This window comes from Macrobrachium nipponense, chromosome 9 (assembly GCF_015104395.2).
Source record: "Macrobrachium nipponense isolate FS-2020 chromosome 9, ASM1510439v2, whole genome shotgun sequence".
Classification (NCBI taxonomy): Eukaryota; Metazoa; Arthropoda; class Malacostraca; order Decapoda; family Palaemonidae; genus Macrobrachium; species Macrobrachium nipponense.
Window position 1 is genome coordinate 93,273,370 of NC_061110.1, and position 25,347 is coordinate 93,298,716.

Below are 25,347 nucleotides of genomic sequence, written 5' to 3' on the forward strand. Positions count from 1 at the left end.
TTGGTGGATGTTCTGGACTCCCCACACGAGGATGCCCAAGATCATTGAGAGCACTGGTTTAAACAGGAGAGGTGAAGTTAAGCTTTTAAATGCTTCCTGGAAGTTTTAACTTGTTTGATTGCATTCAAACTGGAAAATCAAGATTGAAAATCTTCCGTTGATCTGGTCTGATGTTAACTACAGTGAAGTTTGTAGATTAGGACCACAATAGCAATAACTTGATGCTATAGCAACCTCAGAAATTGACTCTGTACTCAAAGGAGATGTGAAATTAAGGTTTAAATACCCCATGGAAGTTTTAACTTTGCATTCAGACGGAAAATCAAGATGGAAAATGTAACGTTGAAGTGGTTTGATGTTAACCAAAGTGAAGTTTGTAGATTATGATCACAGTAATATCAACTTCATCCTAAATCACCGTCAGAATTCGACTCGGTACTCACAGAAGACTAATGCAGTCGTCAAGTGCACCGTCAAGAAGAACGAACTGTTTGGAATATCTGTTAAATGGTAATACAACACTAATTGCTGACTAATTCCCACGCCTATGCTCATGGCGAGGCAGGAACTGATTCCTGCCATTATCTCCGCAGAATACCCCTGAAATAAAAAAAACATTACAATAATAGAGTGTCTTAAAGGTAAACTTGAAGAATACACAAATAGAAATTATATATTGACAAATTGTATATATCAAAAAAACGTTCAAATTATGAATTTCATTTCACGGGTCCAGACAGGTGTCGTTCCATCAAAACTTACCTCGATTGACCGTCGCGTCGTTCCAGCAAAATTTACCTCGATCGACCGTCGTTTCTTCAAAACTTACCTCGATTGACCTTCGTTCCAGCAAAACTTACCTCGATTGACCGTCGCGTCGTTCCATCAAAACTTACCTCGATCGACCGTTGTTCCATCAAAACTTACCTCGATTGACCGTAGTTCCAGCAAAACTTACCTCGATTGACCGTCGCGTCGTTCCATCAAAACTTACCTCGATTGACCGTCGTTCCATCAAAACTGACCTTGATTGACTGTCGTTCCAGCAAAACTTACCTCGATAGACTGTCGTTCCATCAAAACTGACCTCAATTGACCGTCGTTCCATCAAAACTGATCTCGATTGACCGTCGTTCCAGCAAAACTTACCTCGATAGACCGTCGTTCCATCAAAACTGACCTCGATTGACCGTCGTTCCATCAAAACTGACCTCGATAGACCGTCGTTCCATCAAAACTGACCTCGATTGACCGTCGTTCCATCAAAACTGACCTCGATTGACCGTCGTTCCATCAAAACTGACCTTGATTGACCGTTTTTCCATCAAAACTTACCTCGATTGACCGTCGTTCCATCAAAACTGACCTCGATTGACCGTCTTCCATCAAAACTGACCTCGATAGACCGCCGTTCCATCAAAACTTACCTCGATCGACCACCAGGCCACGGAAGCAAACAAGAGATTAGCAGCTCCGTAACCTGTGCACTTGATCATGTGTATCTGATTGTGTAGCAGCTTGAACCGATGGGACAGCAGGGTCACTGTCATGAGCATTATCAGCACAGACAGCGAACAGCACAAGCCCACGGCTATCATGCTAGGCGGCAGGTGCCCTGATTTCTGAGGTGAAAACGAGATGTACCGGATTAATCACTCTTGAATAAACGTAACCAGCACTGAAATCAATACATGAAAGATACTGTATGCGACTAATATCAGTGGATGTACTGAACTAAGGAACCTCCCCAACGAGGCTATAATATTGATAATTAATATCCAGAGTAGTGTTAAAATATATTATTGTACAATGCTAAACATTACTAGGAGAGACTTTCGGATACGGCTTCGTATCCCTGAAGAGGGATACGGAACAGTATCCGAAAGTCTCTCCTAATCATGTTTAGCATTGTACAATGATTTATGTTAACACTACTGTGGCTTTTAATTATCAATGGATATACTGCTAACTAGTGGCACAAGTTCCCAAGAGTACGTACTGACCCCTGCCATGAAATAGGACATTTCTAATTAGTGAGAATACCTCGGGACTTCCGTGACTAGGTAAATTAAATTAATGTAAATGTATGAGCTGCAAACATGATGCATTTCATGCATTTCTCAAACCAAGGTTGTCCTTATTCAAGGCTTTATTACCAGTAATACTGATCAGGTATGGAACTGAATATCCACCGGAGCTAATGAGATATACTTATGATCTAATTAGCGGAAATGGCTCTGAATTTTCGTCAAAGGTTGTTAATAGATATTTATTGATAAAGATTCTCTGGCGCGCCGTGACATTGAAATTGGATGCAGCTGAAAGAATGACTGTAGGAAAAATTAATGAAGAAAAATTCCCGTCTAAGAAGAAGCGATGCGTAAACAGGAGAATTGGTGACAAAGCGAAAATCAGTTGTTTGGTAAATAAAAAAATGTCATAGAAATCAGCATGCAAAAAGCTTCATGTTACGTACGTGTTCGGACCTGTGATGATTCCGCTGCTTGGAAGAACAATTTCGTTAATACATATAAAAGAAAAAGTAGTCTGTTTGTAATCAAACAGAAAAATAAATCAGGTTGAAGAAAGCGGCCTCTTGCCATCACTCAAAACAAAGTTATGGGAGTTAGTATTATAAGTGTTAATATTTCACAGTCAAACCATAGAACACACAACACAAACAACAGTTGTAGAGTCATTCACCAAATGTGTTTCTGGTGTCAGCGGTCCCTTTGCAAGTAGCAGAGTAAAGAGGCCGTGATCTCGACACAAACAAGTGAATGTTTCACGGCTGGTAACTCGTAATTCGCAGTGGGCGAGATTCCACACGATTCTGCTATTCATTAACTCTGCTTTCCCGCACCTAGCCTGCCATGCCATTTGCTTCCCAGAGCTGTCAGTGCATAAGGAGCAAATTAGATCGTACATGCTGCTTCGTGCGTATTTTGGCGTTACAGATCAATGTTCCGCATCGAGTTAATATCATATTACAAACGCATATCTGCTTATGTCAGTAGAGAGAAACATACCCGGAAGTAGTCCCATATAAATTAGAAATATATTGTCCATCAGATTTCGAACGCAAGATTAGGCAAAAGAAACAATTAGCAAGGCCATGCAGATAGATACACATGCCCAGAAAATATTATTATTATTATTATTATTATTATTATTATTATTATTATTATTATTATTATTATTATTATTATTATTATTTTAGTAGATGAAACCTATTCACACAAAACAAGCACATCAAAGGAAACATTGACATGAAATTCAAGCTTCAAAAGAATGTTGGTTTTAACCTCCCACAACAGACCCCACGCTGCAGCAGTAACTGATCACGATACAGAGCCAGTGATTATTGGGAAAATGACAAGAAAGAGTTGGAGGTAATAAATCACAAAGACCTTTTTTTTTCCTCTCCAAAAAAAATTAATTACGCAAGCGAGACGAAACTGGAATGTAAATCCATACCTATTGCCGAATGCTGGAATGTCTGGAGACCTGAAGTCAATGAGACTTAACATGGTGGCTGGTATATCCCACAGGCCTTCCAGAGGACCTCTGACGGAAGACGACTGACGAGGACGAGAAGGACTTGGTTGGGTGGTCGCTGAACTCACTATCTCCACCAAGGGATTTCTCAGAACGACAGTGACCTCCTCTTTGTTTCTGGAGAGAGATAAACGAATGTAATTCAGTTTGTTAGCTAAGAAGCTACTAAAATTATATACAGGCACGTACATGCTCATATGCGTGAATACATGACTGCATTTGTCCTACAATTCGGAGATAGGTTATTTTAAAATATCTGTTTGAGAGCACCTAACGTATTTTTTGCGTTACAACAACAAGAACACAACGAAGAATACAAACAAAATTAAGTAAAAAAAAAAACTATTTTAAGTTATAATTTATAATTTTATTAATTTATAATTCTTCAAAGAATATCATAGATAAATTATATAATTTTATGAATTTATAATTCTTCAAAGAATATCATAGATAAATTATATAATTTTATGAATTTATAATTCTTCAAAGAATATCATAGATAAATTATATTCTTTTATGAATTTATAATTCTTCGAAAAATATCATAGATAAATGATATAATTTTATGAATTATAATTCTTCAAAGAATATCATAGATAAATGATATAATTTTATGAATTTATAATTCTTCAAAGAATATCATAGATAAATGATATAATTTTATGAATTTATAATTCTTCAAAGAATATCATAGATAAATGATATCATTTTATGAATTTATAATTCTTCAAAGAATATCATAGATAAAGGATATTATTTTATGAATTTATAATTGTTCAAAGAATATCATAGATAAATTATATAATTTTACGAATTTATAATTCTTCAAAGAATATCATAGATGAATTATACAATTTTATAAATTTATAATTCTTCAAAGAATATCATAGATGAATTATATAATTTTATAAATTTATAATTCTTCAAAGATTTATAATTCTTCAAAGAATACCATAGATGAATTATATAATTCTATAAATTTATAATTCTTCAAAGAATGTCATAGATAAATTATATAATTTTATAAATTTGTAATACTTCAAAGGATATAATAGATAAATGAATACCAAATAACAAATACAAAATGAAAGCTCCAGTAAAAAAATCCATCACATTTCCCAATGAGTACGAAAGACTATATAGTATACCAGATGATAAACTCAAAACAAGAGAGTCCAGATAAAAAAATTGGTAAACATTTGAGTTCCAGGTCAAAAAATAGACAACACATACTTGAACAGACAAGGTCAAAAAATGAGAAAGAGTTTCGAGTCAAAAATACCGGACACATACTCGAGCATTCCAACGCAAGAATTCTCCAAGATCGCACTGAGCTGAATATAAGCTACGACGCCAATCCCATACGACGCAATATCATTCGCCTTGGTCTTATTCAGTCGTGTGTGTGATTTATCACCTCCCTCTCTTCCTTTATCGCCTTTGCTGTCTCCTCTTACGTTTCCAGTCCGTATTTCCACGGCTATACGTTGGTCGCGAAGGTCTTTTCTGGATTGAGACAAACAAGGGGAGATCTTCATTTGTTATGCAGGTATTACCTTTATTATGCTTATGGTGCTGTATTTTTCGTGTGATGTTAAATCAAAGTTATATAATGTATGTATGGATGTATACAGCCCATTGCAAAAGACTAGGAAGACACCAGCCCCCGCCCAAGTAACGAATATATATATATATATAATATATATATATATATATATATATATATATATATATATATAAGCGAATACCACAGGAAAATGATAAGCAGAAATCCAAGCGCTTTCGTCTTTACTAAGACAATATCTTAGTAAAGACGAAAGCGCTTGGATTTTTGCCTATCATTTTCCTGTGGTGTTCGCTTATTTAATGAGTCACGTGCATCTACTGTGATTTTTAAGCTATATATATATTATATATATATATATATATTATATATATAATATATATAATGTATGTGTTTGTATGTATGTATGTATACATGTACATTTTGGTTACTTTTCCTCTTCTGAGTTCTCTAAAATTAAATCTGAATAGCTAGGCTTTTTCCAGGAAATTATCTCTCATGAATATGTATTATCAAAAACAAAAACAAAATGAAAAAAAAACTTAACATACCCATAAAAGCTATCATTTCGTTCTTGTGGATCATCCAGAGACGCATTCACTGAGTTATAGTGGCTGTTTCTGTTACCCTCCTGTCCTTCCATATTTATGCTGATGTTATCTCTATAATCATCAGCCATATCTTCTGAGGAAGAATTTGGGTTCACGTTCGACCAAAAAAACCTTCCCTCTGGCGCATCAAAGGTCTGGACTTTCACAGCCAAGTGGGGCAGGTGAATGTTAGCATTTTCGTTCGGGCTAAGTTTTTTCATGTATGCTGTGAGGTAGTTCTTTACTCCATCTACCATCCTCCAAGTATCCTGTGAAATTAGGAAAATTCATCTTGGAATATTCAGATTTTGTAAGTGTATTATTACTTAATTAATTCCTCAATCATTAAATGCTTTATTCCCGGACAACTGAAATTAGAAACTTATCATTTAAAGTTAATCGTTTCATAGTTTCTTAAGTTGATTATTTACGTCTCATTTCAGCATTTTCATCATAAATGTAAAAGTTTCTCATTAGCTGAGACTAAAAAGTCGGAAATATGAAATTCTCCCCCATGCTTCTGCGAAATCAGTCTTAAACTCTCAATCTCAGAATTATTTATAACCTAAATCGCCAATAATCTCTTTCCTAAAGTTAGAAATAGTCTTCTTCGAACTCACATTACTCTGGAAACCAGTGACTTACCGTTAATAGCAATGCATTTTTCTCCTTGATCATTGTCTGGATTATTCTGAAGAATGAAGAGAAAGGAATGAAGTTTTCTCGCCACCTCTGGAACATGTTGATGATGTCAAGGACGGATCGACCTTCTCCCGGTAAGAGAGAGGCACTGTGTTCTTCCAGAATCCTCTGGAAATCCATCACAAACTCCTCTTTCTTGGTCAGGTCAATAGACTTGTAACCTCTTCCATAAAGGAGTAATTGCTGGAAAACAATAAAAGCAATTGCATGTAAGTGACTGCAAGAAAAATTGCAAGGCTGTCCAAACCGAATGATCAGAAGAAATTTGCAGGAACTTTTTGGATGATGTTGGAAACAAACATCAAGACATATTGCTTAAGTGGTCAGAAATATTTGTCGTGTGTGGAATAATCTGTGTTGTCATGCTGTTCAAAAAATTGAGTCTGACAAAAAAGGAAATTCGAAATTTAAAGAATAACACAGCAACAACTCTTTATAGAAAATGAGTTCATTCAAGAGAGACATCTTCCATAGAATTTGTCGACTGATTTCAAAAAATGAGAAAACATTGTAAATGGAATAAAACTTTTAAGCTTGTCAGCATCAGAAATGGGAGGTTCAATATCATTAAAACTAACACTGATGTGCCCATATAAAAGTGAGCACAGGGTCCATCTTTGAAACGAAAATGGCTAAATAGTATGGTAAGAATTTAAAAATGGTTAAGCGAATTTCATAGATCCACTGGATTTCAGAGATTGGTGACTGAATGATGTAGAATAGAATAAAGATTGGAAGCCAGATTCTGGGCAATAGTCAAGATGACATATATGTATGCATCTTATCATTATGGAATTACTACAGTATCTGTCTCAGAGCACTGGATAGTATATATATATATATATATATATATATATATATATATATATATATATATATATATATATATATATATATATAGTCCCGAACATCAAAGATGAACAAGAAACTCAAAGAAAGTCACTTCTAATAATATGAACCTTCTTTGTTGTTTCTGGAATTCGTAAAACACTGAAATCAGTTGTTATTGCATAGTCATTACTCACTGTCTTGATAAACTCCAAAGGTCCATAGATGCATGAAGAGAAGTTTGCTAGATCCCAGAATGGTGTCAGATGGAGCTTGCACCATCGAGTAGCTTTCCCTTTGTAACCTTTAGGACATGAATTCACATCCTCCTTGTTAACCTGGTGGAACACAAGCAAATGTCTAAGACACTGACGATGCAATAATTACTTCCTTTTCTGAACAACACCAAAAAGGTCCTATGAGAAAAATATTGGAAGAATTGATAAATTTTGCTTATTTGAAAGAGAAACCTTCTGGAGAACTGGTTATGTCCGTTCAAATCCAAACTTGACAGCTGTTCCTGACAGTTTTTACTGTAGGGTATTTTCAGCTTTCAGCTTTTAGATCTTCTGGATTTTTTTATCTCGACTCATGCATCTCTATCTTGCAGCTTTCCATTGGTGAGCTGTATTAGAAAATATTTGCTGAGACAAAACTGCATGAAAAGATGTGGTAAACCTAGCTAAGATGGATGTTAAATCTGCAGTTCTGATAGTGTTAATCCGCTTTGAATATTATCTTAAAGTTATATTTAAACATTAGAAAAGCTGCTATATTCAAACCGGTGTCAGGTGCCATTGTGTTCCATACTCTCTGCGCTCTGGACATGTCAGAGTCTCTTGAGTAATGACTCTAATAGCAGCTACGTCTATTGCCGAGTCGTATCTCGTCCCTGGGATCCAGTCCATATCTTCTTGCTCTCTCACCATGCAGTTTATCTCGAGGTTTTTCTGTAACAAAATAAGACGTATTTACCAATTTGCGATGTCAACACGGGAAAGATATTTTCAATTTTTTGACTATTTGTTCTTGTAAAATGATACAAAGCCAGTTATCACGGGAGCTTTTACTAGACGAAAAATGAAAAAAAAAGTAATTTCTTTTTATTATAGCGTTTTAAGCAAATTATAGAAAAAATCATACAATACAATTATTTAATAATGTACCACATACGAATACTTGAGCTCATTTTCATGCAATATTAGCTGCAGTGTTTATAATTCGTTTGAGAATGATTTAGTCGCAATAGCCTGAACTATTTACGTTTAATAAAGCATGACCACCATCATGAACACTTTTCATATAAAACTGATTCGTATTTTACCATAGAATATTAATGGAATCCATTCTTGCATGCAAGAAAGGGTAAATACTACCTCGTGAATAATTGGTTTATATTGACTTGCATTATCTTCATCTTCTGTCAACAACAGGTAATCTAATTTGAATACCGAGTGATGCAGGAGCAGATCGTTTTGATATTGCCTTTTTTTGTGCTAGAAATTACTGTATTGAAAGTTCCGGTATTTTAGGTTCGCCTAACTTGCTCCTGACAGTGTTAATCGTGGAATACTCAAAAGCTTAGTTTTCTGCACGCCACGATGGCAATATCCAGTCACCTCTCCTTCATGGGATACTTCATTGACCAAATACATTTCACTGCGTCAAAAAAAAAAAAAAAAAAAAAAACTTTTTATTGTTGGTTATATTTAGCTCGTGGGAGTAAAAACACAAAAGAAGAAACGCAGCTCTTCATGAGAAAACCTCATCTGCTGTCCTGCATATTTCATTATTATATTTCTTCATTCAACTTCGTGAAAGGGCGCCCCCCCCGGCCCCCTCCACACACACACACACACACACACACACACTTCTGGGCATCCGAAAACTCAACAATCATTATTTTCTTACCGTGATATTGAAGAGGTCGAGACGAAACCCCCGTCTTGGAAGGAGACGAGTCTGGAACTTGGAAAAGCCGTCTTCTGGCACCACCTTCCAGTGGCCCACGTAATGGTTGACGTCAATCCAGCCACGGTTGATCGTGAGGCAATCCAGGCTTGCGTTATCACCCTGTGGGAAGTCTCGGATTAATGTTATTATTACTTGGTTTTGACAGCAAGCAAATGCCACTGGTTTTCTTGAATGTCTATTGTGGAAGGATGAAAATTTTGCATTTTTTCTTTATAATAGGAATAGTAGTTGAATTATTGCTTTCATTACTCAGCACAGCAACGAAGAGTGTCTATACTTTAGTAATTTATTTGTCTAAATTTAATAAATAAAAACCCGGGGAAAGGATTTTACATCTTAAACATCTTTTTGAAAAATTTATTTTTTTCAAAAAATGTTTAAGATGTAAAATCCCCCCCCCCCCCTTTTTCATATTAAATTTAAACAAATAAATTACTTAAGTATAGGCCCTAAATACCTTAACTGGTATTTAATAAAAAAAAAAAAAAAGGAAAGATCTAGCAAAACTCTATAGTTCAAATAAATTTTGTTTGAAATGTAATTTTCTTTTCTCCACTTTAAAAAAAAAATTAAACTTAAACAAAGCAATTACTACAGTATAGGCATTCCTACCCCTTCCATTTGAAGAATATTAGATGATTTCAAATTGTGCTTTGCCCCATCTTCAATTATACAAATACCTTCGCGTGATGAGCTCACTTACAGACAGTCTCACTGTCAAGAATGGTTTAAAATATACTATGATGGAGGAGTTTAGAGACCTGTGGGAAATATTACGTAGCAGGCAAGTGTCACCGTAACATAATCAAATAGCAAAACAGAACTGACCTTCCAGATCTTATTATGTTAGCGTAAAAAAATGAAACCGCAAAACAGAACTGCCTTTCCAGACCTTATTTATGGACTGGGTGTAAGGTCTGAGTTCTAGATGCAAAGAGTCGTTGGTTCCAGCGAAGACGTTTCTCTCCACCACGTAGTGACGATCGGTAACTCGGCAAGTGTACGTTCCGTGGTCGACTTCCTCAGGATCCAATACCCTGACAATGACCGTACAGGCGTGTTCGGCGATTCCTTTTCGAGTTGCCACTAGTAAACGCGATGTTCTCTGGTCGTACAGGCTGCAAGGAGTCATTGTTGTAATATTTTTTAGTGATTTATGAATCTACTATTAGATAAAGTCTCTCTCCTAATCTTACTATTATGGGCGCTATGTCTGTCCGTCCGTCTGTCATTCAATCACGGCCTAAACAGCTGGTCTGATGGGTATGAAACTTGGCAGGGTTATAGTGGGGACTCAGATGGTTTATAATGGGGTTTCATCCTACCTCCCACCCGCCCGCCCCTCCCAATGGGCGTTATGACTCCGTCCCTTTCAAGGGACAGGTGGAAAATTGCTAGTTCTTTAAAATTCTTCTTACATCTTCTATGTACAGTTCTGACTGTTTCATTTGCTTTGTTAATTACATCCCTTTTTGCCACATTATCAACTGTGGTACTATGGTACTGAATAAACCAAACGGTTCCAGTGGCCGACCATCAGACCAAACCTTCAGAAATCAAAACTGTAAATCATATCTGCAAATCCTTTTCAAACAACACAGCGCTGACAGGCTGATAGTTCATAATCACTAACCAATCTGAGACGTTGAAAGTGTAGAGGAGGTAGCCATCCTTATACCAAGACACTTCAAGGGTCTTTCCACCGTACACAGGGCAAGCCAACAACAGTACCCCAGCTTCATCAAATTCTGCAGAAACAGGCTGGAAGAAGAAAAGGGTAAGACTTAGAAGGTGAAATAATGGAAGTCCACACTTGCTCAAGGTATTAGACGAACGTGTATTTAGTTTTTATTTTAAAGCAAAGCGGCATTGAACTACAAAAGTAGCTTGTTCTGGAAAACACTTGGAAAGTAAATTGCCCTGAAATGGACCAGGAATTCTTTGCTTAAATTAAAAGAGAAAATTTTCTAGATTTGTGTCAGAACAATCGAAATCTTGTATTCTGAAAGAGAGTCAACAATGGTGATAGAAGTTCACTATCAACATGGTTCGGAAGTCACGTAAAGCCGTTGGTCCCATTGCTGAATAACCACTGGTTCCATGCAATGTAAAAACACCATACAAACAAACAAAGAGATTTTCTTTAGGCAGTTAATATAATCAAATACGTGGGTGTACAAAATACTCCTTTGCCCGCGTTTTCTTGTAAGGAAAATGCTGAGAAACAATAGCAGACGGATACTAAAGGAAAGTGATTGATTTTAAGGGAGCAAATATGACGGAATTTTCATACAACTGAATTTTTTACAACCCAACAAATGGAATGTGTAATATTAAGGACATTTTCTTCATTGCTTACACAAATTCAATACCCATACCAAAATTCAACAGCAGGGATTTTATTAAAACGGTGATGACCCTTTGAAAGATATGTATTTAGCGATAAGCTTAAGTATTCACTGTCAATTTCTTGTGTCCTCCGTGATGTAACGTCAATCAAACGCATATTAAATTATGCTCATCCAATAACCTGCATACCAAGACTGAAATCCTAAAGAGAACAAGATCCCTCTGAGTCAGTCTTACCCCTACAGTCAGTTTAGGCTGAGCTGAAACCTGTACTTCAGCTTCGGGGAACTGTCTTTGCCACATCGATCCATCCATTAGCCGGTTTTTGAGATACAGTCCTTTGATATCCAAGCTGCAAATCAGTTCCTGGGTTCTGAAACGAAAGAGATATGAGGTGAGTTTTTTTGGGCGAGTGTTATGGGAGCAAGTTCATATGGTGCACTACCAAGTTAGTGTATTTCTCTCTCTCTCTCTCTCTCTCTCTCTCTCTATACGTAATTTTAGTAGAATTTGAAACGAGTTGTAAATATTATACAATATAGTATATATATATATAGTATATATATATATTAATATATATAATATATATAAATATAATATATACTATGTATATATATTATACTTATATACATATATATATATATAATATATATATATATATATAATTATAACAGGCTGTCACACTCTCTGATATATATTAATATATTATATATATATATATAATATTATATATCATATCTATTATATAATATATATATATATATATAATATATAACATATAGATTATATATATATATTATATAATATAATATATATATAATTATAATAGGCTGTCACATTCTGAATATATTAATATATATATATATATATAATATATATAAATACTCTATATATATATATATATGTTGTAAATATAATATATTATATGTATCATATATTAATTAGAATAGGCTGTCACTTCTGATATATATTATATCTTATAATATATATATATATATATAGATATAAATATAATATTATTATATATATAATAATATATATACATATACATTACATAATATATATATTATATATGTATTATATTATATATATAATAGTGTAAATATAATATATATATGTATATATATATAATTATAATAGGCTGTCACTTCTGATATATATTAAATATATATATATAATATTATATATATGATATATATAATTATGTTTAATATAAATATTAATGGTATATAATTAATTTATAATAGGCTGGTCCCACATTCTGAAATCATATTAATTAATATATAATTATATATATATAATATATATATCTATATTATATAATATAATCTGAAATATGAGAGTCTGCCACATTCTACGAAAACGATACGTATTATGACAAGGCCGCGTAATCATACACCAACATGAAATAGTATGTATTCCCGATCATTGATTAACAGAACCTAAAAAAGAAAATGGCATCGGTTATTAATTATATTAATTATGCTTTCGGGGGCACTGCTTTCCAATGTAGTCTGTGGCAGAGTTGGAAATATAAAATATCGTGCGTAGTACTTACTTCATTTGCACTTTAACTGCGGCGTCGGCGATTTGCTCTGCGATTCCTTCGTCTTGTAGAACTTGCTTGATCTGCGAAAGAATGTGTATGATCATACTATGTATAGAAGCAAATGAGAATGCAGTGTGTGATGTTCACATTTTTAGTTCCTGCCTCGTTTTTTTTATTCAATATAATTTTTTCTGTCTATCACATTATGTTTACATTCTGGCTTCTCTCTGGGACTTTGTATAGAAGTAGATGAGAATGCAGTGTGTGATGTCGCATGTTTAGTTACTCTTCCTTTATTTTTTCATTTAGTAGGATGTTCTCTTTAGCTTATTGTGTTGTGCTTACAAATATTCTTCCCTTTCTCTAACTTTCTCTAATATGACATTAAAATCATGAGACAATCGGAGTTTATATGGCACTCATTTTAGTACGCCTGAAATGCAGTCCTTTGAAAACGTTGCACAAGCTGTTGATACTTACATAGCCACGTCTGCATGTATCCAAACAACTCACAGTCATACACAAGTGATACATGTAAAAATACATTACCTTCGTGAGGGCCCCGGTCTTGCTTTGATTGTGATGTTCTTGAAACCTGACTAGTACGAGGACGTCCCAGTCTTCTGTTAAAACAAAGAGGAAAATTAATTATTCCGGGTTTTACCGTAGTAAGTGTTTTGCTACCTCCCGGCGCGAGGTTCTAATTAATGAATTCTTAATTTCAATCTGTTTTTAAGAGTTGTATGGCGTGAATGCGTGAACAAAAACTTGAATTATTATTCTTGACTTTGTTGTTTTGGTTTTCACAGCTATTATTAGTTCCATTCAGTCGAACTTCGTGTAAATTATATTCCGTCTTTAGTTTTATTTTATCTTATGTAAAATAAGTCTTAGTGTTTAGCTGCCTTTATGTCATGCTGCGGTATGTTTGTAAATTTATTTAGATTAAATTTTTTACGTCCTGTTTATTTGAATGAATTTTTTTATGTCTATTGTGTCTGTTAAATCACTCGCCTGCACGTCGTTTTTATTAATGATGAATATGTATGATCGCTTCATTGTACTTCAAGTTATTTTCATTTACTAACCTGAAGGAACACAGTGCGTTTCATTGAGAGAGTTATAACCAGCTTTGCAGGAACAATATGCCTCCTTTTGCCCAACTAGGATACGAAGGTGACAGTGGTGCTGGCAATTTAGGATTCCCCCACAGCCTGTAACATATGCTTGTCTGACTATATATATATATATATATATATATATATATATATATATATATATATATATATATATATATATGTTGTGTGTGTGTGTGTGTGTGTGTGTGTGTGTGTGTGTGTGTGTATATAGTATATTTTCAAACAATGCTTTGAATATATATATATAATATATATATATATATATATATATATATATATATATATATATATAATATGTGTGTGAAGATTTAAACAATACTTTGATTATAATGCTTGTCTGATAGCGGAACATTTCCATATTTATAAAAAGGAATTATAATCTGAAAACATCCAAGATCTTTGCAGTTATAAGATTCACCATAAAAGAAACAGAGATAAAATGAGTTACTCAAATGTATGTTACATCACTATAAAGACATAAAAAATAAAAATCATTTATCTCAATTATCTACTCAATGCTCATCTATAAAATGTATCAAGCAGTAGTCAGCGAATTCGAAATTCAGTGCAGTTATTGAAGCAGACTACAATAGCAAAAGTTCGTATTTTGCTAAAGACAACTGAAGAAGACTCATGTGTCTTAAGTTTTTTCTCACTGTTATCTATGGCAGATATCGTGGTATAATGAAGATCGCAATTCCTTCCTCGGTACCCATCGGGGCACGAGCAGATGTCCTGCCCGTCGATGTGCCTGCCAAAAGGAGAGGTCATACGATGATGTCAGAATAAGAGGTCACACGATGATGTCAAAAGGGAAGGTCAAGGATGACGTCAGAAGGAGAGGTCAAACGATGACGTCAGAATGAGGTCACAAGATGACGTCAGACTAAGAGGTTCGTACCATGATGTTAAAAGGAAAGGTCAGAGATGACGTCAGCATAAGAAGTCATGCAATACTGTCAAAAGGAGAGGTCATACGGTGACCCTCACTTTGATATTTTTAAGTTTGCTCACACCGTAGAAGTCGAGCTATTCCTGATAATGAAAAAAATTATCATCAGAATAATACTGTTTTATAATGACACAAATATATTTCAGATATTTCCTTGTAAATGGAAACCTCTTTGAATATTATTTAGAATAATAAAAAATTGTCAATTATGAAGGCGAAAGAATAACTAGACGGTAAATTTTATAATAAGTGAAAAAAGTGACTTAACACCTTCATGTAACCCCCCCCCCCCCCCCCCGAAATATTATGCTTCCAAAATAAATAAATAAATTTAACCTAACAGCTTCATAGCCCCTCTCCCCCAAAAGAAATTAAAGTATAGGTAAAAATAACTCCAAAAAATCATAACATAAAACTTCATAGCTTCAAAAAATTTCATAGCTCCCAAAAAATTAAAAAAACAAAAAATTTAACTTAAGCGCTTCATAGGCACCTCCAATAATTAAATTTTAGGTAAAAAAAAGAACTCCAGAAGTCATAATAAATGACTTCATAGCCATAAAAATTTCATAACTCCCCCAAAAATTATACAAAAAAAAAATAAATTGAACTTAACAGCTTCATAGACCCCACAAAAAAATTTAATTATTGGTTAAAAAAACGAACTCCCCCAAAAAATCATAAAAAAAAACTTCATAGACCTCCCCAAAAAAATTTCATAGCTCCCCAAAAGATTATACGTAAAAAATTGAACTTAACAGCTTCATAGGCACCCCAAAAATTAAATTTTAGGTAAAAGAAACAAACCCCTCAAAAATTAAATTTTAGGTAAAAGAAACAAACCCCTCAAAAATTAAATTTTAGGTAAAAGAAACGAACTCCTCAAAAATTAAATTTTTAGGTAAAAGAAAACGAACTCCTCAAAAATTAAATTTTACGGTAAAAGAAACGAACTCCTCAAAACATTAAAAATTGTGGTAACAGGAAACGATTCCTCAAAAATTAAATTACAGGTAAAAGAAACGAACTCCTCAAAAATAAAATTTTAGGTAAAAGAAACAAACCCCTCAAAAATTAAATTTTAGGTAAAAGAAACGAACTCCTTAAAAATTAAATTTTAGGTAAAAGAAACGAACTCCTCAAAAATTAAATTACAGGTAAAAGAAACGAACTCCTCAAAAATTAAATTTTAGGTAAAAGAAACGAACTCCTCAAAAATTAAATTACAGGTAAAAGAAACGAACTCCTCAAAAATTAAATTTTAGGTAAAAGAAACGTACTCCTCGAAAATTAAATTACAGGTAAAAGAAACAACTCCTCAAAAAATTAAATTTTAGGTAAAAGAAACAACGAAACTCCTCAAAATTAAATTCTAAAGGTTAAAAGAAAACGAACTTTCCTCAAAAAATTAAATTTTAGGTAAAAGACACGAACTCCTTAAAGAAAGTAATTTTAGGTAAAAGCAAAACGAACCTCCTCAAAATACGTCTAAGATATATTGAGTAAAAGAAAGACTCTCTCAAAATGATGAGCATTTGGTAAAAGAAACGAACTCCTCAAAATAAAGTTTAGGTAAAAGAACCGAACTCCTCAAAAATTCAATACAGGTATAGAAACGAACTCCGTCAAATAATTGTGTTTAATAAGTATGGTAACAGGAGAGGATGCAGAACTTCCTAAAAATTGAAGGTTAACAAGGTAAAAGAACGAACTCGCTCGAAAATTAAATACAGGTAAAGAAACGACTCCTCGAAAAGATTAAATTACAGGTAAAAAGAAAACGAACTCCTCAAACTTGAATTACAGGTAAAAGAACCGAACTCCCGATAATTAAATTCCAGGTAAAAGAAACGAACTCCTCAAAAATTAAATTACAGGTAATAAGAAACGAACTCCTCAAAAAATTAAATTACTATGTAAGAAGAAACGAACTCTCAAATTGAATTACAGGTAAAAAAACGAACTCCTCAAAAAATGAAATTATAGGTAAATAGAAAGAATTCTCGAAAATAAATGTATAGTAAAAGACTCGAACCCTGTGCAAAAATTAAATTTTTCGTAAAAGAAACGAACTCCTCAACATTAAATTAGTTAAAGAATACGACTCCCAAAAATTAATTTAGGTCAAAAGAAAGAACTCCTCAAAAATTAATTACAGGTAAAAAAAACGAAACGTTAAAAGAAACGAACTCCTCGAAAACAAAATTTAAATTACAGGTAAAAGAAACGAACTCCTCAAAAATTAAATTATAGGTAAAAGAAACGAACTCCTCAAAAATTGAATTACAGGTAAAAGAAACGAACTCCTCGAAAATTAAATTACAGGTAAAAGAAACGAACTCCTCAAAAATTAAATTACAGGTAAAAGAAACGAACTCCTCAAAAATTAAATTACAGGTAAAAGAAACGAACTCCTCAAAAATTGAATTACAGGTAAAAAAACGAACTCCTCAAAAAATGAAATTATAGGTAAAAGAAACGAACTCCTCGAAAATAAAATTATTAGGTTAAAAGATCGAAACCCGGCCCCCTCAAAAATTAAATTTTAGGTAAAAGAAACGAACTCCTCAAAAATTAAATTACAGGTAAAAATTAAATTACAGGTAAAAGAAACGAACTCCTCAAAAATTGAATTACAGGTAAAAAAACGAACTCCTCAAAAATGAAATTATAGGTAAAAGAAACGAACTCCTCGAAAATAAAATTATAGGTAAAAGAATCGAACCCCTCAAAAATTAAATTTTAGGTAAAAGAAAAGAACTCCTCAAAAATTAAATTATAGGTAAAAGAAACGAACTCCTCAAAAATTAAATTATATGTATAAGAAACGAACTCCTCGAAAATTAAATTATAGGTAAAAGAAACGAACTCCTCGAAAATTAAATTACAGGTAAAAGAAACGAACTCCTCAAAAATTAATTTATAGGTAAAAAAAAAAGAAGAACTGCTTCAAAAATAAAAAAAAAATTCATAGCTTCCCCTTACCCCTGCCAAAAAAAAGAAAAAAAAAAGAGAAAAAAAAAACCATTACACGTTGACTCTACCTGCAGGTGCTATTTTCAGTGCTGCACAAAAGCCGCTGCTGATGATCTCCGTTGCGCCGGCAACGACCTCCCCACTGGCAGTGATCACCTGAGGTCTCTTGTAAGCATCGACACCTGAACCTGTATTTGCTGTTGGTTTCGTCGGGAGGGGAGTGGGGGTGGGGGGGGGGGGGGGGGAGATGATGCGAGGAGACAAAAAAAGAGATTACTTTGAAAGATTATTCATGGATGAATGAATTCTCTCCGCGGATTCCGGGAGTGTCTGAATCGTTGTGAGTATTGTCTGGGATACAGTGTATATATATATATATATATATATATATATATATATATATATTATATATATATATATATATATATGTATATACATATATATACACCGTAATTCATATATACGAATTAAGTTACAAATGTCCTTTAAATTTTTATACAAAAAAGAAATTCCCCTTCGGTTACACATATGAAAATAGGATATTAATTCCAAAGTAGAGTGAATTAGATATTAAAGGACATTTGTAGCTTAATGCGTATATACATGATACATATACTTATATATATATATATATATATATATATATATGTATGTATATAGTATGTACATATATATACATATATATATATATATATATATATATATATATATATATATATATATATACACACAGATATCAATGCCAAAAAATCCACAAGATTTTACGCCATCTAATCCATCAATACCTTATACCTTTCCCCATCATAAAATAATCTTGCATATCTACCTCGTTTTGATGTCAGCCTAGTATGGTATACCAGTGTTAAGAAAAAATGTATTAAGCGAAATTCAACAAGAACAGGCTACGAGCAAATACGAAACATGATGACATTATCCAATATAGCACGAAGGAACACGTGCTTGGGAATATCCTTAAATCCACGGTAGAAAGGTGAGTGAAAAACGGGGGACTAGGAACAAGTAATTTCGTAATGTATTCTGCATGTCCAAGTTATTAGTATCTCCATGATTATGAACAGCGAATAGGACATGGCACAAATCAGAGGTTCTTAAACTGTTGATTACCACGCCCCCTTTAAGAGTTGGTCCTTCCCTCACGGCCCGCTGGCATCTATGAGTAAAATTCCCACTTAGGTGTAAAAGAAAATGGTATAGAGAGAGAGAGAGGGGGGGGGGAGGGCAAGGGGCTTCGAGGGATAGGGAGGAGGTAAATAATTCCAAAACAGGATAAGCCCAACGAGTCTAACTAAGAGTAGTTGACTATAGGGAACTAACGTTATAAGACGGTACTTTAGCATTTGTTCGTAAACTTCTGAAGAGGAGGAGTTCCTCATTCTTGTGAAGAGAATGATGAATATAATTTGAGAATTTTTTTTATTTTTCCCTAAAGCTCGCGCCTCAACAGGAAATAGCTGACTGACCCCTAGGGCTGCGAACCCCCCACCCCCACCCCACTAGTTTGAGAACCACTGTACTTCAAGAATTTAACCTTCTGCGACTTTGTTAAAGACTATGTTACACAAAAGGGCTTTGAGGAGTTCTGCCTTTTAGTGAATGTGAGCAGATGTCGCTCATTATAACAACAGGTTCGGTTTTGTTAGAATGATGAAAACATCATTATACACCTTATAACCTTGTTTGTATCTTTGTTTATTTTCTTGTCCAATAAACAAAGTAACTAAAAAATGTAGTCTATTTTTCAGACAGGTAAAATTTCTTGACAACTTGTGTATGGTTTTCAAAGCCACTGAATTCATTGTATGAGTGTTAATGTATGTGCATTATGGGTAATATATGTTAAAAGTTAATATTGCCTCTCTTCGTAAGAGCGATAGACAGCTTTGTTTCCCATTTTTTTTTTTTTTTTAAGAGGCCCCTTTCCCCTCCCTGGAAGTAAAGACTACCCAGAAGCCCCCAACGCATCTCCGAATCTTAATCCCGGCATTGCATTCAATAATAATCCCCCTCCGATGTTTCTGTTCTCAGGACCTGGCCATTAGTTTGAAGAAAAGCCACCGTGACCTCGAATTAGATATCCATTTCCGATTTGGAAAAACAGTGGTCATCCAGCATTCTTCATTTCGATGTTGCTGAGATGAGATATACTTGGTGTTGGCAATTCTTATTATAAGCAAATATTTTGAAATACATGAATAATTATATATATATATATATATATATATATATATATACATATATATAAATACACACATTTATATGTTATTAATCTAATCTCTGAACAGTTTTATTTGTGATTACGAAATTTAACATTCCCTTTTCAAATCTGCCTCTTTTAAACCCAATGAGTGAGAAGATCTTGACATTAAATGTCGATAAACGTCCACCAACTGCTAAATGTTCATATTATATATATATATATATATATATATATATATATATATATATATATATATATACATACATACATACATACATATTATATATACTAATCACCACGATTCTTTTCGCTGCATCCACTTCTTAACAGTGCAGTTTTTCCAAGTAATTGCTACAAGGAGTGGTTTCCCTCATCCTACCATGGCTCATGGGATCTCTTTTTATGTTTCAATGTTTATTTCCGAGATTTTTCTAACAAGTCTCTTTTAACGAGGAAAGAAAAACATATAAAATTCTCTCTTCTTCTTCTTCTTCTTCTCCTTCTTCTTCTTCGTACAAGTTTGACAAGGTAATTGATATTATCTAGGCGACTTGTAAACACATCCATCAGTCACTGGTCGATCTTCGATGTTAGCTCCCCCCTACAACACCCCCCCCCGCCCTCCCCAACCCGTGTCTATCCATAACTGCCTACACCCCGCCCCTCTTTCCGACACCTCTCTCTCTCTCTCTCTCTCTCTCTCTCTCTGTCGCTTCCAGTCCACAGTCTATCCATAACTACCTACAACCCCCTCCTTCCCAACACCTCTCTCTCTCTCTCTCTCTCTCTCTCTCTCTCTCTCTCTCTCTTTCTTTTCCAGTCTCCAGGCGGATATTCCCTCTCCGACTCTCACTGCGATATCTACATACCTTCGATAACAGAGGAGGGTTAATATCTTCTATGACGAGAATTTCTTTCGAGAATGGTATTTTCACTTCATTTGGGACAAGATTATTATTATTTGTTTTTTTGTGGGGAAGGGGGCATAGTAAATTTTATATTTTACTTTTTTTCTTGTTTTTTTTTCACATAGGAATTTCAGTGGCGCATTTTACTGCCGTCCATTTTAGTTGTGCCGGCTTTGTCTGTCCGTCCGCACTTTTTCTGTCCGGCCTCAGATCTTCAAAACTACTGAGGCTAGAGAGCTGCAAATTGGTATGTTGATCATCCACCCTCCAATCATCAAACATACCAAATTGCAGCCCTCTAGCCTCAGTAGTTTTTAATTTATTTAAGGTTAAAGTTAGCCATAATCGTTCTTCTGTCAACGATGTAGGAGAGGCCACCACCAGCCCGTGGCTAAAGTTTCATGGGTCACGGCTCATACAGTATTATACCGAGACCACCGAAAGATAGAAATTATTTTCGGTGGCCTTTATTATACGCTTTAGCGGCCGTATAGGAGTCTTGGTTGCGCCGAAGACGCTTCGGCGCACTTTTTTACTTGGTTTTACGCGCGCGCGTTACGGGAAGTTGGAGAGAGAGAGAGAGAGAGAGAAGTAGTAGATCCATCAGGAATGTGAAAAATAATGACTCAGTTTTCTGTCGGCCATGACACCCATCAATCTCCGTTATTGGCATCAAAGTTATGCATCCCTCCGCATCTACGTTCGTTATTTCTTGCATTCCTCTCGTTTCCGTTCTACCGACGATATTTAGCATAATGAATCTAAATAAATACATCTTGCAAACAAGTGAACATCTTTAGAGATCGAGAAGATAATATATACTGTACCTGTGTTGTTGTCTCAGAAAAGACCTCCGCTCAAAAAGGAAATGGTGAGGATTGTACTGAAGCCGTTTATTTATTTATATGGTTCTTTTCAATAAAAAAAAGTCGTCCTCATTAAAGTTTATGTACTACAGTCTTAGTTACGAAAATGGAAAATGACATGCAGTGTGATGTGATTTTTTAAAAGAATGTTAGGTCTTAGTGTATACATACATACATACTACATACATATATATATATAATATAATATATATGTTATATATATAGATATTATATATATATATATCTATTATATATACATACATAATATATCATTTATTTTCACGTCAATTGTTTCAATTAGCCATTTTTAAAGTTTTTTTTTTTAAACATTAGCCATCTTTTATCGAACTCTTATTTTTTTTACATGTCATTTTGCTGCATTATTGTGAATTTGATTACAAGAATTATAATGTCATTCATTTTAATTTTTTAGGTTGATAACGAGTGATAGTACTGTTCGAAACATATCCCAATAAAATTGTACAAAATGCTGTCCTTACCTGATCTATACCATATATGTATATATATTAATATATATTATATATATATATATATATATATATATATATATATATATATATATGTGTGTCTGTATGTATTTAGTCTTGCAACAACATGCCCAGATATAAAAGCGCAAACATTTTTAAAATATATTTCATCACAATCATTTACAGGATTCCATTCGTGCCATGGGGCGAAGACTCAAAAATTATTCATTACGAAAACCCTCTCCTTAACTGAAATATGAAGACGGTCAGTACATTTTTCAACAAAATCATTCATCCTCTCATCAGAGACGGTCCCATATTCACTCTTTAAGAAATTTTAGTCAGTTGGATCCGAAACAAACCTTTATTTTATGTATGAATATTAACGCACAGAAGAATTTTTTTTTTTTTTTAACAATGCCATTCCCGCGCGAAGACTCGTTCTCATGAGAAATGGATTCTCTGCTGTACAAATGACCTTCAAACATCATTAGTAACTGGAGTTAACGAGCCGTCACTCAATCTACTTGGTTTGCTATTTCATCTATCTATCTATCTATCGACTTATCTATCACACGGCAGCTGAATTTAAGATAAATTTTCTTATCGTCCATATAAAGAGGAGGAAGAAAAAGCGAATCGAGTTTGGGTGAGATATGGTATTAAAATAAAATTTTTCATTTCCCTTTTTTTTTTAAATCTGGTGCGCACTCTTCAGAAAAAGGACGATTTGCTAGCGACATATTTTGAGGTCCAGAGCAATCATGTGTTATAATATTGTGTTCGTGAGTACGTATGTGCATGGTCGTGTATTATTAAAAGATTCGTACCATGACTGTTTCGCATTTTCATGCGGTATACACTCGTGACTTCTCTCAAAATTTCTGTATTTCCAAAATTCTATTGCTTTTATTACTTCCTTCATGGTTAGTCCTAGACTTTTCCTTCCGTCAATCTTCTATGAAGATCGAGGTAAACATGTAATACTATTTGCTTCTTTCATCGTCCATTTTTCACCCATTGTCCCCATATTTCCATCTTCATTATCATTTTACAGCTACCTTTTCATCTTTATGTCTCCAACTTGAAATCCCATCTATTTCAAATTTGGTTTCAACCCCACGCAATGATCAGGTAGACCTCCAGTCACTTGGACTCTCACCATTACATTCACCAACCAACTTGATCTTCCATCTACTGTGAACCAAGACATTATTATCTAAGAAACTGCTTTCTTTCCCTTGTCCTCCCTCCTATACTCTGTTTTTTCCATCTGTCCATCCGCCTGTGGTGGTCGCGCATGGTAACACTGCGTCTCGGGCTTTAATTAGTTATGGTATGTGTAAGTTTTAGGTAAATAAAAGGATATCTGGGTGTACATTTGCAACTGAAAAGTGTTTTAATAATTTACTGTATACGAATTACACCGTTAATATTCGAAATAGGATATTATTTAAAGCCAGGGACGCAGTGTTACCATGCGCAAACACCACAGGCGGATGGACAGATGGAAAAAAAAACAGAGTATAGGTGTGCTTTTGCATGTTCTACTCATGGCCACAGGATTCTCATTTGCAAATACTTCCATCCATACATATAAACACACTTACACATCGAGCTACAAATGTCCTTTAATATCTAATTCGCTCTACCTCGGAATTAATATATTTTCCTATATGTTAACCGAAGGGGCATTTTTCAGTCGATAAGAAATTCGTCTACTAAAAAATTCCCCTACGGTTAGCGTATATGAAAATATATTAATTCCGAGGTAGAGCGAATTAGATATTAAAGGACATTTGTAGCTCGATGTATGTATATGAATCACGGTAATGTGATGTGACTCATATACCTATATATATATATATGTGTGTGTGTGTGTGTGTGTGTGTCTGTATGTGTGTGTATGTATAATGATATACACTTCACAAATGTATTAGAATGTATAGAGGAGCTACTCCTCTTCAAAATCCTTGAACAACCACGGATAGTCTAGGATATGTTCTCACGCCATCATGTTGGTACTAGTGATATCTACGTTTATGAAAAGATCCACTGCCATTCTACCACGGATGGCGAAAAAAAAAAGTGGTTATTTCACTTAAGTTTTAATCAAACTTAAAACCCAAGTTTATGTAAGACTCTCCGCGGCTGTCAAAGTGATTGAGTAAATCCTGTTCAGCTTCCTAGAAGGATAACTCAGGATGCTCAAGACCCCTTGGCTAGATTCTCTAATAACATTCCGTGTTGTCGCTACCACCTCAAAGTCAAGCTGGATAAAAGCTTCTTTTAAGACCGCGTTTGTAATGTTGCTCATGTCCCCATGGCAACCCTCCCTTGTCTTGACAATACCGTAGGCAACCCGTACGTGTGTATTCCCAAACTGTAACCCATCACCTGAATCCTCCCTGAAAAAAGCGGGGCGCCATATCTTAAAAACTAACCATAGAATCTTCTTGAAAATAGTGCCGTTATGTTTCCCACACCCAGATTACGGGGTCCCTTGAGATTGAAGATGTTTACTTAAACTAACCTAGGGACATAGCAAAAAAACTGGGGCTGGTGCAATACTGCTATACATCTCTGGAATCTGCAATCTGTACAGCATCCGAAGTGTTTCCACAGGCATGTTACTTGATTGTGTGTGTGTATATATATATATATATATATATATATATATATATAT

At 34.3% G+C, this 25,347-nt stretch overlaps 1 protein-coding gene across 1 annotated transcript in view; it reads right to left on the minus strand.

Moving 5' to 3' along the window:
- The window catches only part of LOC135218144 (uncharacterized), a 49,855-nt gene that overhangs the window by 7,920 nt on the left and 16,588 nt on the right, over window positions 1-25,347 (minus strand). Inside the window, exons 4-22 of the mRNA XM_064254292.1 lie at window positions 18,250-18,378; window positions 14,910-15,004; window positions 14,203-14,328; window positions 13,664-13,737; window positions 13,124-13,194; window positions 11,803-11,938; window positions 10,850-10,977; window positions 10,109-10,334; window positions 9,154-9,315; window positions 8,025-8,192; window positions 7,440-7,580; window positions 6,358-6,597; window positions 5,674-5,981; window positions 4,852-5,064; window positions 3,478-3,675; window positions 2,662-2,893; window positions 1,428-1,634; window positions 444-600; window positions 1-53 (exon numbers count right to left, since the gene is read on the minus strand). The exon at window positions 1-53 is cut by the window's left edge and continues 173 nt beyond it. Of these exons, the coding sequence (XP_064110362.1) occupies window positions 1-53; window positions 444-600; window positions 1,428-1,634; window positions 2,662-2,893; window positions 3,478-3,675; window positions 4,852-5,064; window positions 5,674-5,981; window positions 6,358-6,597; window positions 7,440-7,580; window positions 8,025-8,192; window positions 9,154-9,315; window positions 10,109-10,334; window positions 10,850-10,977; window positions 11,803-11,938; window positions 13,124-13,194; window positions 13,664-13,737; window positions 14,203-14,328; window positions 14,910-15,004; window positions 18,250-18,378 (3,064 nt within the window). The remainder of the gene's footprint in view (window positions 54-443; window positions 601-1,427; window positions 1,635-2,661; window positions 2,894-3,477; window positions 3,676-4,851; window positions 5,065-5,673; window positions 5,982-6,357; window positions 6,598-7,439; window positions 7,581-8,024; window positions 8,193-9,153; window positions 9,316-10,108; window positions 10,335-10,849; window positions 10,978-11,802; window positions 11,939-13,123; window positions 13,195-13,663; window positions 13,738-14,202; window positions 14,329-14,909; window positions 15,005-18,249; window positions 18,379-25,347) is intronic.